Source organism: Alosa alosa, chromosome 21, assembly GCF_017589495.1.
Source record: "Alosa alosa isolate M-15738 ecotype Scorff River chromosome 21, AALO_Geno_1.1, whole genome shotgun sequence".
NCBI classification, from domain to species: domain Eukaryota; kingdom Metazoa; phylum Chordata; class Actinopteri; order Clupeiformes; family Clupeidae; genus Alosa; species Alosa alosa.
In genome coordinates, this window is record NC_063209.1 from 8,487,802 (window position 1) to 8,507,586 (window position 19,785).

At 47.3% G+C, this 19,785-nt stretch overlaps 1 protein-coding gene across 1 annotated transcript in view; it reads left to right on the forward strand.

Annotated features, from left to right (window-relative positions):
- The window catches only part of LOC125286067 (protocadherin Fat 4), a gene marked incomplete at its 5' end in the record, with an annotated part of 42,437 nt that overhangs the window by 9,903 nt on the left and 12,749 nt on the right, over positions 1–19,785 (forward strand). Inside the window, 3 exon segments of the mRNA XM_048230762.1 lie at positions 11,553–11,733; positions 13,372–13,622; positions 14,028–18,383. Of these exon segments, the coding sequence (XP_048086719.1) occupies positions 11,553–11,733; positions 13,372–13,622; positions 14,028–18,383 (4,788 nt within the window).

Below are 19,785 nucleotides of genomic sequence, written 5' to 3' on the forward strand. Positions count from 1 at the left end.
TCTACGCAAAAAAACAAAAGTCAGAATCGAATGTGTTAAAAATTCTGCGCCTGAGATTTTGTTTGTATGGAAACAGTGGTAGGGCTTGTTATAAGCAGACTAAAGGTTGGGGTGTTATTCCACAGAGGTCAGAAAATGTGCACTTGTGAGCAAACGCAGGCATATCCCCATTCAGGCCAAATCACATGCTATTCCAGCTAAGTATATGTTTCTTTTGGTGACTGGTTAGGCAGCCACGGTCATAGGGCGGTTCTCGCTCATTCCAACTCAGCCATGTGACCTGCTATAATGAGGGGTATTTTTTGACTGGCACTGGACATGGGTGAGAACGGCAGCAGTATAGGGTCACTATTGCCCTGAGATGACGGGCGCAGTTTGATTTGCATTAGCCTGTGGGATGTTTAAGTCTATACAATATGGCTTTTATGTCTTTATTTAAGTTCCAGTGTGGCAGACCCACTGCCATTTAGATTTAGCTTGAACAGTTATTTAAGCTCTTCACTCAATGGAAACATCTTTACATACTGAAATATACTGTACAGATAGAACTGAAATATACGGTACTGTACAAATAGAACTACGATAGATTTACAGACAAATAGACATTCATACATCCATAGATATACTAAGATATATAATGAAAATAATAGTAAATATGTTCTTCGTACATTTTTCCAGCAACCTTAAAACATAGTGCACAAAGCCATACCTTTCACAACTGCAGGGTAGTGCATTTAGGACTTTTTTTCCCCAGTTGCAGAAAGAGACTATTGTGTGGAATATTATAATATTGAGAAAACCCGTAATCTGTGCACGGTTAAAATGATCCTGCAGTATTTTCTCACATTCTTGAGGGCGAGACATCGGGGGAAATGGTTATCCCATTTGCTATCTGGCACAGAAATCTGCAAGGTAGACACTGAAAAACACACAGGGGCCCATTTTTCTTCGGGGCCCATTTTCAATTACATTAAATGCATATGGGCTCTCTCTTTCCCCCATTAGTGGGCAGAATCTGTCAGAAAATGAGCCGCTAAGTGTTTAACACTCACTCCACTGTGCTGTCAGCTGATGTAGAGATCTTCATTAAAGTCAACAAAGGGTGCATCTCTCCGGTGTTCGGTGCTGTGTTGGACATCACTCGCTTCGTCAGCTCGCGCTTGCGCGAGGAACAAAAGCCTCATCAGGCCCAGTGGACAAAACACATTTAATTGCATGTCCACAACAATTATCCCATCTTTTCCGCGTGGTTAGCCTGGGATGAATCCATTTCTCGTCCACCATCTCATCGTTTTATTGCCCCACCCCCCCCCCCCCCCCCCCATCTCAGCTGTGTCCACAAGAGGATCTTTCTCTCCACCGTGAGGCCCCCTTTTTTGCTCGACGGCTGGACAAGTTAAAGTCATTAGCGTGAGTGCGGAGCTGAGGCAAAGCTGGGCAGAGGAGCAGAAACGGTCATCGCAGCAGAGGCAGCAGCAGCAGGCCTCTTCTGCTGAGTGAGGTCTGTCATGAAGTGAATGGGAACCGAAAGAGAGTGCTTGCTCTCGACTGCTGGTTCTCTCTGGCAGCCGCTGGTTCCCATAAGGGCCCTCTCTGGGCTGCTGCTGCCTGTAGCCGATACTTTGGCTTTGGCGTTAGAGTTGGCACGCACCCGTCATTATTTGGAGAGAGCTGCACCCAGGCCCCGAAAATGTGGTGCAGATACAAGCCCAGTAAAGGTGTTTAACAAGGAGGCTTGTTGAAGGGAGTTGTGGGGTGGGGTGGGGTGGGGTGTTGTGGGTGAAGTCAGCGAGAATGGGTCGAGGTAGAGTGGAGTGGGGGGGTGCAGTGGGAGGGTTAGACTTGAAGGGCCCCCTTTTCCTTTTCACAGTGGAAAGTTGTTGGCAAGGTTTCTGAGGAAAATATCGGACCCAAGAAAGGGAGAGATAAGAGGAGAGCGTGCGATCTCCTGAGAAGCTAATGGAAGAGAACATCTGGGACCAGCTGCAGGCAAATCGGCCTCGCTGTCGAGCCACACGCGAGCTCCGGACTGAGAGGAGCCTCTTCACACTATATAGCCCATAGGGATGCGTAGATTGAGTTTCTCCGCCAAGGAGACTTTTGGCTTGTTTGGCGATCAATAGCCTGTTGTGCTGGCGGCACGTCTTGTGTATACAGCGCAAATTCTCCAGGGTATGTTTTCCAGTCATGGAATCTGTGCGCTTGCGAAAAAAGCTTTGCATCACACAAAGATCCTATTGCCCTGTCATTTCCAAGGCATTGTGTCCGGGCGGATCTTAATACCCCTACATCTGCGCTCTGTGGTTTATTTCCCTCCCTAATCCCCGTGCTCTATCATATACAAAATAACCCAAACATAACTGGGTGAACTTTTCGCCTCTGTACAGAGAGACAAAACAGTCTCTATGTCGCAAGCATCCTCAAGGGTGACTGTAATAGCAGACCACTGTGGTCGTATTTTCACTCTCTCTCTCGCTCTCTCTTTTGACTTACCAAGATTTTATAGACAACAAATATGGGAATAATCACTGGTCAGACGTCATTTTGTCCTTCAAGTTGCACAGTCAGTGCAGAAAATAGTATAAATGTGTTTGAAGGTATGGGAACAGCAGAGTTGGCAAGAAGCAAGGCAAGCAGGCAGACATCCATTCACATGTGCCGTCTGTTTAGTCACATTTATTAAAAGCGGGGAAGCAAATCCCTCTATCTCTGACCATGGTGGAGGTCCCGCATCTCCCCAGAAAGGCAGTCTTTCACCGTGGCCCCAAGAGGCCACACTGTTTATTCTCCTCCCTTTCAGCTTTAAATGACTGCTTAGCAGATAAAGAATTTTAATGGCCAGTCCATTTAAAGTCTGGATCTTTTATGCGGTACAATGGCACTTGTGAATCTGGCCCGTAAACTCTCAGGTTTCTTTAAATGTTTCCAGCATGAACTTCTTTGTCAGTTTGAAAGACGAACTGACGAAGACGAACTCCATCGCACTGGTTCTGTCTGTGCGTCTGCGTACCCCGTGGAGTTTTTTTTATGTCCTATTTGTGATTTTGTGAAATGCTTGCATCATTACAATAATTTGAATGGAAAACGAAACACCGCCAAGCTCTTGAAAATGCTTCGATAAAGTGCTGTAATAAAATGCGGCAAAAGCGCTTGCCAAATGACCGTCCACATTTTTGCCATGACAAATCTTTAAAAGGGGTCCGTTTGTGAATGTTAGAGACAGCGAATCCGGCGGCAACATGAGACACTGCCAAATAAAATATCAAGTTCCACAATTGAACTTTAACAGACCTGTAACATTTAATATCAGCCCAATATATGTAAGCAAAAAATCTCACTAACAATACTCTTCAGAAAGCTCTCTTTATACCACCATCTCATTCCACTCTTGAGTTCAGTGGTGAGCTTGACAATTGCTGGAACTCGATGTTTATGTCCATGGTTTAGTGCCTATTGGGTTTTTTAATAGGTGGTTTAGGTTGGCTCATAAGACACTCACAGCACCCAGCTCGGACAACAGTCCCAAGGCAACTCACTTACAGCCTTATCCTGAGTCAAGAGCACTGTCCGCCTCAGAGAACCTATCTCACCCATAAGAAAATACTCAAGCACTGTGCCATTGTCGAGTGAGTATTTCCTTAGAGCTGACTGGTCGAAGTTTTCATTTTCATCTGAGCTAGATAATGGCCGTGTAGACATATGGGTTTCTGGCTGTGATTGTCTGTTTATTTCCGTGTCTGCTCCTGATTGAGGAACACAATGAAAATGCATTGTACTTTTTAGTGAAGGCTACAGCTCTGTTTTTTTCAGCATGTGTTGACATGTGTTTATGTTATGATGTGATCGTGTGATATCATGGAAACACTGTTATACTGTAGATAAGCCAAGTTGTGTGTGACTGGCCTTTGCCAAAATCGAGCATATTTGAACTTGAAAAGTTCAAGGGTAATACCATAAATATGAGTTTGAAATCCAGATTGCGCAGAGTTGTGTATTTGCTTATTGTCTAAGGCGTATCAAGCAAACAATCACTGCGGCATGTAAAAATACTCAAAACAGGTGCAGAAAGTTTGCTTAATCTCAAAGGGCATGACATTCATTTTAACCTCTAAATCTCTAATATGTAGGAAGGAAGTGTCCTGGCAGGACAAAGCCAGTGGATTTAGCGCTATAGGGGTAGAGCTCCTCCACTTAGATGCACTGCAGAAAAAAAAGTTCTTTTTAAGGAAATGGCAAACATGGAAATGCAGGAATGTGATTCATTCCACAGTGTGTCCATCACTTCAGCGTCCAGACTCCAGAGTAGGGGGGGTAGTGGTGGTGGTGGTGGTGGTGTGGGGGTAGGATGTGACTGTCCCTTTTCTGGACATGGAATATCCCATACTGCTCGCTCCCTCATTAACTGTGAGAAAAACCCTAAACCACTTTGTTGTCCTTGTTGGCCGTCGGGAGCTTGGGGACGGCTAAAACGACAAGACCCCGTCTCCATTCACCACTGTTTGACTGAGGCATTAAAAGGGGCTTTGTCGCAGAGCAACAGGTTCTTAGAGGGAGAAAAATGTCAATTTCGGCGAGAATGTGGCCAGCGCTCCCTGAGTAATGATGCCGGACCGAAAAGAGCACAATCTAGCCGCAGTCCATAAACCCGTAATTAACCATTTAGCCCTAAGCTTTTGGGGGCCGCAGATGGCTGTCTTATAAATTTACACGTTCATCCGTCTTCGCGAGTCAACCTGTCCATGCTAACAACTTTAATGAACCCCACTGTTTAAACACGCTGTTGTTGTTTTTGTTGTAGTGGCTAAGGAATAGAGTGGTTGACTAGTTCTTCTCTCAGTCGTGTAGAAGGAAGAATGAGACGGTCTGTTCAGGCTTGGTGGTTAAGACATTGCAACCTGGGAGCAATCAGGGCTTTAAACTAACTCAACCACCCCTCCCCCTCTCTCTGTCTCTCTCTGTCTCTCGCGCGTGGCCATCAGTGTGCTGTTTCTCCAAACTTACCTTGGTATCGGGATTTTGCACTGGCTTATGTAATTACGATGGCTTTATTTGGGTTGGGCCAGATATTTTGCGTTGTAATTACATGTATATTTGTACCCCCTCTGGCTCGCAGAGTATGCCACTGGCACCTTCAGTAACGCTAATGTGATTTGGCCAGTGGTAATGTACACTAATAAGATACTTAGACTGGACCATATGTTTACGCTAGACAATGTTTTATGGGAAGGGCTTAAAGGAAGCTTACAAGGAAACTGTCTGTGAGCGTTAAGGACCATGAAGAGACAGATGGGGGTGAGGGGTGTGTGTGTGTGTGGAGGGGGGGTGACAGGGATCCGACCTAGTTCCCCAGCAAAGTGGACACCATTAGGGTAGCTCTCTCTCTCTCTCTCTCTCCCTCTATCTCTCCCTCCCTCTCCCTCTCTTTTAATGTGTATCTCCCCTCCTCTGTCCTTCCCTCTCTCTATCTTCCTTTCCCCATCTCTCTCTGTTCCCTTTTCTCCCTCTCTCTCTCTCTCTCTCTCTCTCTCTCTCTCTCTCTCTCTCTCTCTCTCTCTCTCTCTCTCTCTCTCTCTCTTTCTCTCTCTCTCTCTCTCCCTCTCTCTCTCTCTCTCTCCTTATCTGTGACACACATAGAGACACACGCACAGCATGTATCTCTTAATAATCTAAACATGAGTGAGGTTATCACGTTGAGTGTGTAATCATTGCACGCAAGGAGTAAATTACATGCATTAAGACAACATAGTCAACAGAGCCCTATATATGATTACAGAATATCAAATAAATGGTCTTGTTTTGGTTTCAGGCGCCTTAGTCTCGTCAGCACGAAACCACAGGGAGTGCATTTAGCTTAAAATAGAGTCGCTTTTCTGATTGAATTATAACTGTGAGGAATCTCTTCGGCTCGGTTGTACTCGGAGAGTGTTTTCGCTCCGTCTAAGGTTTCGGTGTGTGAAATGGGCGATCATGACGCACTGTCTCCCAGGTTGTCTTTTAATCTCTCCTCGAGACCATGGTTGGTGGCTTTGTATGCCGTTATCTCATGATCTACTGGAGAGTTCTCCCTTGGAAAATGAAATGGAGGGGGGGTCCAAAAGACTGGGTTCTTATACAGATGTGGCTCCAGGTTTAATGTGCATCAACGCCATTGCTGACCACAGCATGGCCTTGGGGGAGTAAATCTTGGACGCAAGGTATCGCAATATAAAATGTTTGCTCGGCAGATTGAAAGAGTAGTTTCCGTCCGTCTATCAGGCGTGATATGTTTTGATTTGCGAGTGACGAGGCGCCCATAGTTCTCAAATAAGAGTTGACATTTGTTTAAAAAACACTTAATAAATCAGCCGCGTGCTGATTTGTACATACACTCGAGCTCTCGCGGTGCGGAGTGCCTTGGCGTCGGGAGTGGTTGTGTATCAGCGTTAAGTAAATGTGTGGGACACGGAGCTGCGAGGCACACCAGGTCAGAACAACTTGTTTTCCACTGCAGCCCTCGACTGACCCCTCAAATCAGATTATGCAAATCAACGCAACTGGCTTCTTCCCTCCGACAGGACAATCGCCGGAGCCGGGACTCACCGATGATCGATGCTTTCCAAACGTGAGGGGTTGCTCAGACATCTGTTTGGGAGGGGTGCAGATACATTTTAAAAGCAAGGATGTATGATGCATGCTTTGTCAGACTCATCACGAACCTGGCCGCCGGCCTCTACTCTGACATCTTCATCAACTGTGCGCTTGGTTATAATGAGGCCAGAGAGCTGATTCATTACCCCCAGAGGCAAAGAAATATGCACGTATCTTGCAAGGTATCACAGAAGTGTAGCAGGAGAGGAAGAGAAGTGAGAGAGTGAGAAGGGAGGGAGGAAGAACGAAAAAAGTTTCATACTAACTCGTAAATAGTACAAACTACACAGAAGTGCAGCGGCAGCAGAAACGAACGTCATTCTGGGAGCCGGGCCGGCCTATGGAAACAATACTCCTTAACCACAATGCATGGCAGCCACCGGTGCAGCTACTCTCCCGGCACAACTTTCCAGCCCTCTTTCCATGGCAAAATGATGTCATTTGTCATTTATCACTAAAGGCCCAGGGAGTTTGTGTCGTCGCAGCCAAGAGTGCTGCACGGCCGTTCCCCTCCTTAAAACTCCCTCTGCCCCGTTGATCACGTTCGGCGACACCAGTGCCAACCTTCACCCGCCAAATCAGTGGCATTTACACTTCTTCCCCCAACTTTTTCCTCCTATGACCTGACTAAAGCGGAGTCTCCTTCAGCCCGTGAAATTACATTACCGCCATTTTGTAGCCCTGTTATTTAGTTTTGTGTGCGAGTAGGGGAGAAAAGGGTGGAGGCATACTTTTCTGATTACACCTTCTTTTCCAATGTCTCCCTCTCTCTCTCTTTTTTTTAATTGACAAACAAACAGAGTCCAATTACCCCGTGATTAACGGTGGCAGCAGTAAAGCATTGTGGTTTGGGAACGGGGTCTTGTAAACAGAGGCATGTCGGCTGGCATGACAGCTTGGCTCCCTCGAGCGAGGCTTCGCTTCGGCGGACTTACCTCAACAAACCAGTGTTGTCGCAGTAGTAACACACTCATCAATCAAGCCGATTCCGGTGCCCTATCGGTGATGAATGTCATTGTAAACAAAGTGGGGGGGGGGGTCATAGTCGTCTTGAAATGTATAGATTCATAGAGTTGTAAGATTTGACAGCTTGCGCAGGAAAAAGGCAGCTGCAGTGGTTATCTGATACGGGTTAACCCCTGGGAAGGCTATGCTGGAGAGTGGAGCCGTTTGGTGGAGCCAGGAGGGCAAGCAGAGAAACAGGCAATGTTTCATTCCTGGCTCTGGCTGTCAACAGGGGCATGTGCTACGCAGGTTCAAGACCCCATGAACCATGTGTGTGTGTGTGCGTTGTGTGTTTATATGGAGGTATGGTTGTGCATGGCTGTTCATGGGTTTGTTTGTGTGTGTGTGTTTGTGTGTGTGGTTGAGCAAAATGTGTGTGTGCACATACATGTGTTTTGTTTTAATGCACATGTGTGTTCCACAGGCTGATTTTGGATTTGCTAGGGCAACAGAGGTCGTGGATGAGGGTGCGTGTGTGTGTGTGTGTGGTGGGGGGTGGTATCCAGGCTGGTGTCAGCTGAGGAGAGGGGGTCAGGTCAGTACAGAAGGGTCAAAGGTCACATACAGGACCACACTCCTTCTGTCTCCTGTCTGTCATACGCTGAGCCTGTAAACAGGCTGTGACCTCACATCCTCCTGAAAAGTGAAATGTCTGGACGTAGGCCAGTAGTATTGGAGGGGAGCTGCACCGTGCACTATGGAGGAACAATGCAATGGAAAGGCTGTTGCTGTGCTTGGAACACGGGGCTCAGCATAAGATGGAAAAATATTTGTACTTGAGACTGCTGGAGGGCTGCTCACAATGCAATTTTTTTCTGGAAGAACATTATGTGTTTTTGTTATCGTCACAAATGGTTTAATTATTTGACCTTTGGCCAAATGGATTTTCAGCCTCTCTGACTTATTATGTCTATCAGACATTGCCAAGTATTCTTTTTTTTGTGTGTATGTAATGTAGCATCCAGTGCAAAACATGTTGCATACAGTTACATCTCCATTTTCTTTTTTCTCCTTTTATTGTCAAAGGCGGGAAAAAAACAACTTTTTAGATTTTCCATATGTAAAAGAGGAAGCATATGCTGTGAGCCTACCGTATGGTTACATGCAAGAACAGATTCAACATGTGTTCTCTTTGTGAAGTCTTGCATCATCACCACTTGTGGTACGGGGAAGGTGGTGGTGTGTGTGGGGGGGTGTTGTTTTAAAGCTCTTGTTGGCAGCGCACATATACAGTAGGTTCAATGCACAGAATCTGCCTAGAAACCGTGGCTCAGTGTTTGGCCATTTAAAACTGATGCAAACACCTGACGTTAGAATTACAGTTGCAGGTTGATGTAAGAGGATCAGACAGTGAGTGGCTTTAATCTCATTCTTCTCATGACGGGGCTGAGACTCACCACAACCACCTGGTTCGGCCAGAGACAGCTTGAGTGGTCATTGGTCTCCCTCGCCGAGACAGAGGGAGCCTTTAATGACCAGTCACTGTCTGCTGAGGCTGCAGATGGACAGCTCGGTGCGACTGACTCCAGTGGTTAGCATTGGGAGTCCCCGAGGGAAGCCAACAGGGCCCACAGGAGAGGTTTCCAGGTTCCCTCTCTAGAAGTCAAAGGCCTGCTAGTTGGGTGCTGTAGCTCTGAACAGCAATGTTTTATTAATCATACTACAGTTCACTCTAGTTATTATTATTATGTGTTATTACTAAGTGTAGATAATATGCACTTGTCTAAATACATATTTCCAGGTGTGACCATTGAAGACCCCAGGGCAGTTGGTGGCATGTGTTGCTTGCTAATGAAGTACACAGTGTTTGTTTATCTTCTTCTGCAAAAGTAAAAGGTTGTGGCACACCTATGCTGATCAGCAGCATGCTCGGATCTTAACCCTGTGCACTAAAGTTCTTATCGAGACTATGTACCTACTTCATATGCACGTACACATTATTATTAGTATACTTTGCTCACCCCACCCCTAACTCTAATCCTAATTCTAAACCCAAGCACATCTTGCAACAGTATATAGTTCTGTGTGGAGTACACTGCTGTCATCATTTGATTAAGTTTAAAACATAGTTCCTCCAAAGATGGTGGACATAAATTACTGCATGGTTGAGTATTGATGAGTTCATATGTTGCTGTTCAAACATCTTTCTTTTTTATGAAAGCTGTCAGGCTGAGTTATATTCTAATAATGTGGACAGCACTCTGTGTTTGGTAATAAAGTTTGGCTTTTGGAAATTAACAACTGCAATGGAGAAATGAAAACAAGAGTACTGCATGAGTCATGCTGCACCGATTCCCCCAGCAGTAAAGATTACGGTTTGTGGTTTCTGGGCTTGGTATTTCTGGATAGAAGCTGTTTACTTTTAGTGCAAACGTGTGTTCGTTTGTGTACTGCTGGAATGTTTTTTTTTTTTTTTCCTGCACCCCCTTCACAAGATTTTGTTTTTGCATTCAGAAGTCAGTTTAAGTGGATTAATGCACACAGCTTGCATTCTTGGATTTGGCTTAGCCTCGGATCTGTTGAGAGAGAAGAAAGAAAAAAAAAAAAAAACAGACATAAATTAACCTTTTGTATTTGCACGCTCTCATCAAGATCAATCGCTTCGGTAGCAAGCTTGCGTGAGAGGGGTGTGGAGGCCCTTTTCCTCCTCTCCTTCTTTCAGGAAGACGCTTCTCCCCTTTAATCATGTCCCCCTTCTAATAGAGATACACTTCCCACCACTCATTAGCTAAATGTTTGCTTCTTCACCATATGGTAATCCTTTTGTTATCCAAATGAGGAGATAAGCTTCAGTTATGTGTGGCGGCTCATAAGCACATGTTATTAATTATGCTAATCTCCCCATGTCAAGGGGCCCCTGGACCGAATGACACTCAGCGCATCTTTAGTGAATCACTTTGTGCTTTGTTCTTATCGCACTTACTGTATTTTCGAGAGTCGCAAAGTCTACACAGAGAGCTGCACGTGTGGTAGCAAGGGGGGGAAAAAAGCAAAAGAGAGAGAGAGAGAGAAAGAGGGAGAGAGAGAAGGGGTGGGGGAGTGGTCGAGAAAGAGAGAGAGAGAGAGAATGAGAGAAGGAGTTTTACAGGCCTTCAGTTGCCAGAGTTTTTTGGAGAGCGTTTTTCTTATTAGGTCTCTGCTCCACAGTATGCAAGTTCAAGCATTTGATGTTATCAACGTCTGAATTTATGTGAGGAGCAAATTCATTTTAATCACAGTGGAGCACAACATGAGCAAGCAGATGTCTGAATCTCCCCAGGTTTCTGCTTTGCTGCTAATTTTCATCTGCTGTTGATTTAAACATCATCCCTATGGACCAACATTGTTGCTGGCTTTTTTTTTTTTTTTTGACATTCACTGGGGTGGGTAGTTGATGCGGGTGGATAACGGTGGGGAGAATTCAGTTTTGATTTTTCGCTGAAAATAGCATTTCTCTGCGCTTGAATTCCATCGAGTAACTGGCTTTGTGCTGTGGGGACCTTAAATAGATGCCGGTGCTTCATGGTTATTATCTATGGTACGGAATCCCAAAGTCCCCGCAATGCTATATTTAACTATTACTTAGCATATTTCAAATGAGGTAGCCCTGGAGGCACGTCAGTACCTCATTATGAAGATTATATGCTTTTCGCAGAGATTATCTCGGAGGTGAGTTGATGTGGTGAGGTGGTTAGACAAAACACAGCCGCCATGCTAATTCAAATGATACACTACATTGAGACACGAGGGACGCTTTAATGCCGTGCAAAATACTTTCCACAAATACAGCTTTTTTTATGTCAAATGTGAGTCCAGTAATTTCTTACCAGACATGTCTTTGCTAGCCAAACAGATGGTAAACCAAAAGTTAAATCCAATCTTGTGAGAAAATTGGACTCAAACCCTCCTCTCCTCTCTCCTCACTGTCTTTTGCTCTCTAGGATCTCCAGCCTTGAGTGGCACGGGCACCGTCACAGTGCTAGTGGACGATGTCAACGACAACGTTCCGGCCTTCACATCCGCCACCTTCTTCACCACCATCCCTGAGGACGCCCCTACGGGCTCGGACGTGCTGCTGGTCAACAGCTCCGATGCAGACGTGGGCCTCAACGGAGTGATCAGGTACGTACGGACGCACACAGATAGACATGTGCACTATGCACTAACCTAAACAGACTGACTCATACGCATGCAGACACAGACTGACAGACATACACTGAGACAAAGACAGTCACAGACTCTTAGTTAGACTCATACATGGACTCTCTCTCTCTCTCTCTCTCTCTCTCTCTCTCTCTCTCTCTCTCTCTCTCTTTCTCTCTCTCTCACACACACACACACGGGCAGATAGACATAAATATACATACTCACAGACACATATACACACCCACACACCACAAATTCATACACACTCACACAGGCAGGCAGACAGACAGACACACACACACCAGCTCACTCCCACGCAGACTCACACAAACATTAGGCAGTACTGGGGTACAAGTGACCCTCTCTCTCCCCTATCAAGCCCGGTCTCCCCGCTGAGGACGCATGGAGCGGTCGAGCGGCGCTCCACTTTCCCAAAAAGCGACGTAATGAGGACGTTAATTGGCTACGACAGAAGGAATAGTGCCCATCAGGGGTTCCGAGGGCCTACAGCCTTTAATGGAGTTCAGAGTCGCTCATGATCGGTGATTAGTCTCAGTTCTCACAGTCCATTTAGTGGGCCCGGCTCTATTTTTCGGGGCCCCCGTTTTGCAGTGGGTGCGTGAACTGACTTGTTGTTGTTGTCCCCAAAGAGATTCTTTTTTTATTCGCACTTTGTTCCCCAATTTGTCGCTACTTTTTTTTTTTTTTTGGAGTGCCACGCCAGGAATCCGTGTCGTGCATAACGCACGCACATGTGTACATGTAGATGTCAGAGCGACTTTGCCTCAAGGCTTTCGCTGGGAACTTCTGAAAAATAACAGGAAACTCGATACGCTTTGGGAGACTGAAAAACCCTAGCGTTTTTGGTCAAAAAGAATTTGGGGATGTCTCCAGCACTTAAGCGGAGCGCACACAGTGGCCGGAGTTCGAGCATCTCCTGCAAGCCTGAGAAAAACAGGAAGAAAGACTGAGAGTGATGAACTAAAATAATCTTCAGGGATTGTAGTATTTCTTTTCCTCGAAACTGTAAAAAACGTCCACTATTGGCTTTGAGTGATTTATGATGCAGAACCCTATGCATTCAGCCTCTGTTTAGCTTCTTGGGCCGTGAGAGTTAAAATCTTTCTGCTTTGCTTTTCTGCTTGAAATAGTGCCCTCCAAAGGTTTGCTGTGTGAATACCACGGGGGAGGAGGACTGTCTAGAGTCAGAGAGGACATTAAATGTGTTTGTGTTGCAGGAGAAGCATGTCATTGGCTTATGTCTGGTCTCTGAGATGTGTTTTAAGCACAGACATTTAAACACAGGGATTTTTGAGAGGGACAGGCTGCGAAAAGCCCATATTAAAGTGATTTATGCACGTACAGAAAAATAGGATATCTAAGAATCTATCAGGGATAAAATAAGAATTTGTCAAACATGACAAGCCTGAAAGCATGTGGAGATGATGATCTCAGAGTAGAAAATATATCTTATTCACTGAATGAGCAAGTAATGTTATTGAGAAAACTAAAGCACATAGTCTGTAGCACTTTACATATATTCTTCACAGTCGACCTAAATTCTGTATGTTATATGCAGATTCATGATTGCTTTATTGTTTCTCTGTCCCACAGTTACAGTCTGACTGGTGGCAGCGGCCAGTTCTCCATCAACCCGGCCACCGGCCAGATCATCACCAGCTCCCTGCTGGACCGGGAGGCGAGGGCCAGCTACCAGCTGCTGGTGGTGGCCTCAGATGGCGGCCAGCCCATGGGCCTGTCCAGCTCTGCCACCGTCTCTGTGGTGGTGGCGGACATCAATGACAACCCCCCGCGCTTCCATCACCACCCCTACGTCACGCACATCCCAGCATCCACCTCAGCAGGTGACCGCCATCTCACCTCTTAAAATACACACACACTGACAAACACACACACACACTGGGGCAGGGAGCAGCTGCCTGATTTGCACACCATTTAACAAGGTCAAACTCACAAACTCAGACACTGCTCATATCAAATGCTTGATGTTGTATACAGGCCAAATTAGGTATTTAATACACAAAAATAATGCTGATTAGATTGTAATCATGCTGTTATTACCAATATACTATATACGTTATGTAATAATTAAGTTATTAGTCATTCATGTAATTAACACTGTATACATCTGAATATGTGTATTTTATAAATAACCTTATCAACAACAAACTGACACAAGTTGGTCATGTATTGCTTTGATATTATTATTACTGTGTACTGATTGGCTGTCTTCGTTTCTCCTCCTTCAGGCTCCCTGGTGTTTGCTGTTACTGTCACAGATGAAGATGCAGGATCGAATGCCCAGCTCCACTACTCCCTCTCCGGCCGCAACTCTGAGAAGTTCAAGATCGACCCCCTGAGGGGCGCCATCACGGCTAACGAGAAGCTGATAGGCAGCTCCGAGGTCACCTTCACCGTCAGAGTGAAAGACGGCGGCAGGGACCCCAAGACTGACACCACCACTGTGACCGTCCGCTTCGTCACCGGAGGCGACTTCCCCGTCATCCGGCTGAAAGAGAAGAGCTTCACGTTCCCCGAGAGCCAGCCGGTCAACACTGTTGTCACCACCGTCTCCGGGGCATCCACCAGGGGTGGGCCCTTGTCCTATTACATCGCCAGCGGCAACCTGGACAGCGCCTTCCATGTCGATCAGTTGTCAGGGGAGCTGTCAATCAAAAACTCACTGGACTATGAGAACATACAGACGTATGTGCTGTGGATTGAAGCCAGAGACCAGGGCTTTCCTCCCTACTCGGCTTATGAGAGAGTGGAAGTAAATGTGCTGGATGTCAATGACAATCACCCCGTTTTTGAGAGAGAGCCTTTCCATGCAGAGATACTGGAGAACCTCTCTCCACAGCACGTGCTCACTGTGTCCGCTGTGGATTTGGATAATGGGCCCAACGGTCATCAGGAGTACGCCATCATCGACGGCAACAAGGATAACAGCTTCAGCATCAACCGGGTGACGGGGGCCATTCGCACCACCAAACCCCTGGACAGAGAGAAGGCGGCTCAATACGCTCTGAGGGTCAAAGCCACTGACCGGGGCAGTCCTCCAAAAAGCACAGCTGTTAAAGTCCTGATTAATGTTCTGGATGTGAATGACAATGCACCACGGTTCTCCAAGATCTTCAGCGCCTCAGTGCCAGAGAACGCGCCTGTAGGGTACACCGTCACCCGTGTGACGACCACTGATGAGGATGCTGGCGCCAACGCCATCAGCAAGTACTCCATCACCGACACAAGCCTCCCATTTGCCATCAATCCAAGCACAGGGGACATAACCATCAGCAGACCCCTGAACAGGGAAGACACAGACCACTACATTGCCAAAGTCTCTGCCCACGACTCTGGCTGGACTGTGAGCACAGACGTGACGATATTCGTCACCGATATAAATGACAACGCACCACGCTTCAGCCGGCCCTCCTACTACCTGGATTACCCTGAGATGACCGAGGTGGGCTCTGTGGTAACGCAGGTGTCAGCCACAGACCCTGATGAGGGTTTCAACGGGAAGATCTTCTACTTCATCAGGTCTCAGTCGGAGTACTTCCGGATCAACTCCAGCTCTGGGGAAATCTCTATCAAGCAGCAGCTCATGTATCAGAACTCCACTGGGCACGGCAATCTCAACATCAATCGCCACAGCTTCATCGTCACAGCCTCAGACAGAGGGGTCCCTCCTATGATGAGTGAAACCACAGTAATAGTAAATATAGTTGATAGCAATGACAACCCCCCTGTATTTGAATCCTCCTCTTACTTCACCCCTGTAACCAAGAGCGTCAAGGTTGGCACTAAACTCATTAAAATCACTGCCTTTGATAAGAAAGACTTTGGTCTGAATTCAGAAATCGAGTATGCCATATCTGGTGGAAACAGCTCCAGCAAGTTCAAGTTGGACAAGCAGACTGGTTGGGTTAGTGTGGCCTCCTCTTTGACCGCAGACACAAATAAGGTTTACCTCATCGAGGCCACTGCCAGAGACAAAGGGAACCCACCTCTCTTGGCCCACACCACAATCCGAGTGGCCGTGACTGAGGAGAACCACCACACCCCGGAGTTCTCCCAGAGCCAAGTCTCAGCCACGGTTCCAGAGAGCCTGAATGTCGGCACGGCTATCCGCACGCTGTCTGCCCGGGACAAAGATAAGGACAAGCAGATGAACGGCCTCATCACATACAGCATCACCACGGGCAATGAAGATGGCCTGTTTGTCATCAACAGCAAAACAGGGGTGTTGTCCTTAGCGCAACCACTAGACTATGAAACCAAGCAGAAGCATGAGCTAAGGGTGACCGCAACCGATGGGGGCTGGATCGCTAAAACCAGTTATGTCTCGTTGACTGTACATGTGTCTGACGTTAACGACAACCCACCTGTCTTCAATCCAGATGAGTATTTCCCAATCATACAAGAGAATGTCCCCAGTGGCACCACTGTGGTCAAAATGAACGCCACGGACAAAGACTCCGGGCCAAATGCCTTGATAGCTTACGTAATCCAGTCATCTGACAGTGACCTTTTCATAATTGATCCAAATACTGGAGTCATTACAACCCAGGGCTTTCTAGACTATGAGGCCAAGCAAGTGTATCACCTTACCGTTAAGGCTTTTAACGTGCCTGATGAAGAAAGATGCAGCTTTGCCAATGTTAACATTCAGCTGAAGGGCGCCAACGAATATGTACCCCGTTTTGTCTCCAAGCAGTACTACTTTGAGGTCTCTGAGGCTGCACCAAAAGGCACAGTGATTGGCGAGGTGTTTGCAAGCGATCGTGACCTTGGAGAGGATGGCATCGTCTATTATTTGATTTTTGGAAAGAGCAGAAGGAAAGGATTTAGCATCAACAGAAAGACGGGGCAGATTTACGTCACGGGGGCCCTGGACCGTGAAAAGGAGGAAAAGATCTCACTACGAGTTTTGGCGAAAAACGCTGGCAGCATCAGAGGTGCAGACATTGATGAAGTGTTTGTCAACATCACCATCCTAGACGCGAATGATCCTCCAGTCTTCACCCAGGTGCTGTATGACGTCCAGGTGAGCGAGGGTCTCGCCCCTGGAGGCCTTGTCACGTTTGTCAGTGCAGAAGACTCGGACTCGGTGCCAAGCTGGAGCAGGTTCTCCTACTCCATTGCTCCTGATCAGGGCAAAAAGGCCTTCAGCATCAACCCCCAGACGGGTCAAGTGTCTGTGGATGCTGAGCTCGACCGGGAAACCACTCCTGTGTACAACCTCACCCTCCTGGCCGTGGATACAGGGTCCCCATCAGCCACGGGGAGTGCGACCTTGATCGTGACCTTGGAGGACATCAACGACAACGGGCCCACACTGGTGACGGTCAGCGGCGAGGTGATGGAGAACCAGCGGGCTGGCACGCGGGTCATGACCCTGGAAGCCACCGATCCGGACCTAGCACCCAATCAAGGCCCGTTCTCGTACAACCTGCTCAACATAGGCTCCGCCAACAACTACTTCTCCCTCAGCTCAAAGGGTGAACTCACCACAAGCCGCGAGATTGACCGGGAGCAAATCAGCGACTTCTATCTGTCTGTGGTCATAAAGGACTCCGGCATCCCGCAGATGTCCTCGACCGGCACTGTCCACGTCCAAGTCAACGACCAGAATGACAATCCCTCCGAGCCTCGTTCCGTGGAGATCTACGTCCACTATTTCGGGAACATGTTTCCAGGAGGCTCTCTGGGCGTCGTCAAGCCCCAAGATCCAGATGTGCAGGACACCTTCCAGTGTTCCCTCATTCCCCCAGCGGCCAGTTTGTTCAGCATACCTACACGCACCTGTGACCTCAATTCCAACGCGCGCTCGACGGACGGCACTTTCGATCTGACGGTGCGCAGCAGTGATGGCGTTCACGGCGCCGTGAATAGCAACGCGCGCATCTTCTTCATGGGATTCAGCAACGCCACAGTCGATAACAGTATTCTCATTAGGCTCAAAAGTCACGCGGTCAAAGACTTCCTGACAAACCACTACCTGAGCTTTGTTCGTATCGCAAACTCCCAGTTGGCAGGACTAGGCACTGGTGTCCAGCTCTATGGTGCCTTTGAGCTCAACAATCAGACCTTCCTTATGGCTGCGGTGAAGAGGAGCCACGGTCAGTACGTCAACCCCAGTGGCGTGGCCACGTTCTTCCAGAGCATCCGAGACGTGCTTCAGCGACAGAGCGGCCTGCACATCGACTCAGTGGACCACGACCCGTGCACGCACAACCCGTGCCAGAACGGAGGCAGCTGCAAGCGTCGCCTCAGCGTAGGGCCCGACATGAAGACCGAGGAGAGCGTCCCGGTCATCCTGGTGTCCAACCAGCCTCTCCAGCCCTACGCCTGCAACTGCCGACCAGGGTACGCAGGTGCTCTGTGCGAGACGGACATTGACGAGTGCCAGCCGTCTCCCTGCCACAACGGAGGGACCTGCCACAACCTGGTGGGTGGCTTCTCCTGCTCCTGTCCGGAGGGTTTTACCGGCATGGCCTGCGAGAGAGACGTGAACGAGTGTCTTTCCAACCCCTGCAAGAACGGAGCGCTCTGCCAGAACTACCCCGGTGGTTTCAACTGCCTCTGCAAATCCGGATTTTCAGGTACCGTACAATGGTGTAGGAGTATTACAGAACTTTATGAGCAGCATAGCCACAGATGTTCAGCTCAGGCACACACACACACACACACACACACACACACACACACACACACACACACACACACTCACACTAACACATACACACACACACACACACACACAAGCACACACATGCACAAATGCACATACACACTTACAGTACATACACACTCGCTGCACACGACTCTAGCCTCTTTTGGTCCAAGAAAAATATTTGCCTCCAAATGATTGCAGAGGTGTTGTAACCCAAGCATACAGGATCAACTGCCAAAAACAGTTTGCTGCTAGGGTTACTTGTTGGGGGGTATCAGCTGTGATGCATATCAACTTGTCATGTTTACTTTAATTGGAGGGATGATGCAGGATTGACCCTTACTAAGGTCACTATTGTAGACTGTTCTCAGTGCGCCAGTGTCCAGTTTCACTTGAGTTTTCTGCTTCCGAAGGGCCTTTTGTGTAGAGAGAGCAAAGTTCTAATTGCATAGTGCTGTGTGAATCAGGAATTCACCCGGCTAGATTGCCACTTTGAGAATCTGAAGACGTGGCCAACACGTTCACACTCATGACTAAGCGATGCGAACATTCTAAAAATTGATCTCATTAGCCGGGTCTGTCGCGTGTCAGCGCTTCACAAATAAATCATCGCTCTCTCTCTCTCTCTCTCTCTCTCTATCTCTCTCTCGCTCTCTCTCCGCATGAGCGCAATGCTCGCTCAATGCTCAGAACAGAGCACAGCACCACCGCCGCAGAGGGGTGAATATGGATAAGCATTTATGATAACATTTGTTCAAATCAGGTCTGTTTGGTCAGGTGCTCGCTGTAGCTCTTGGATGACTCTCTCCCCTGACTGGACCCGGCCACAGACATATCATCTCAGCCCAGAGAGAGCCTCTGACTCACCACTGTCCTCTTTTTCCTTTTTTATGATGGCCATAACAAATGAGCATGAGGCCTGGGCCTGCATCTACGCTACGTGGAGATGAATTGCCCTGCTGTAGAATTGCCCCTATTGACTTACAGTAGTGTGCATGCCCCGCCGCTGAACTCTTTCTGACTTCCTGTTTTCGTTTGCCCGGCCATGGTGAAGGAATTTACATCCTTTAAACTATTTGTCTTATGTGTGCAGAAAACAAACCACAGACTAAAAATACAAGATGTGAATGAGTTAATTTCTTTGTGTGAATGCATGCATTTGTTTATGCATGTGTGTCTGTGATTGTGTGTGTGTGCAAGTCTATGTCTGTGTTTCTTGCACATTTCCAGCACTAAGTCACATTTATGTTGGTTTGTTTTTTCATTACATATTCTTTTTTTACTACCACTCAGAGCCATAGGGAGACTCAGCATTTACAGTGGTTAATGTT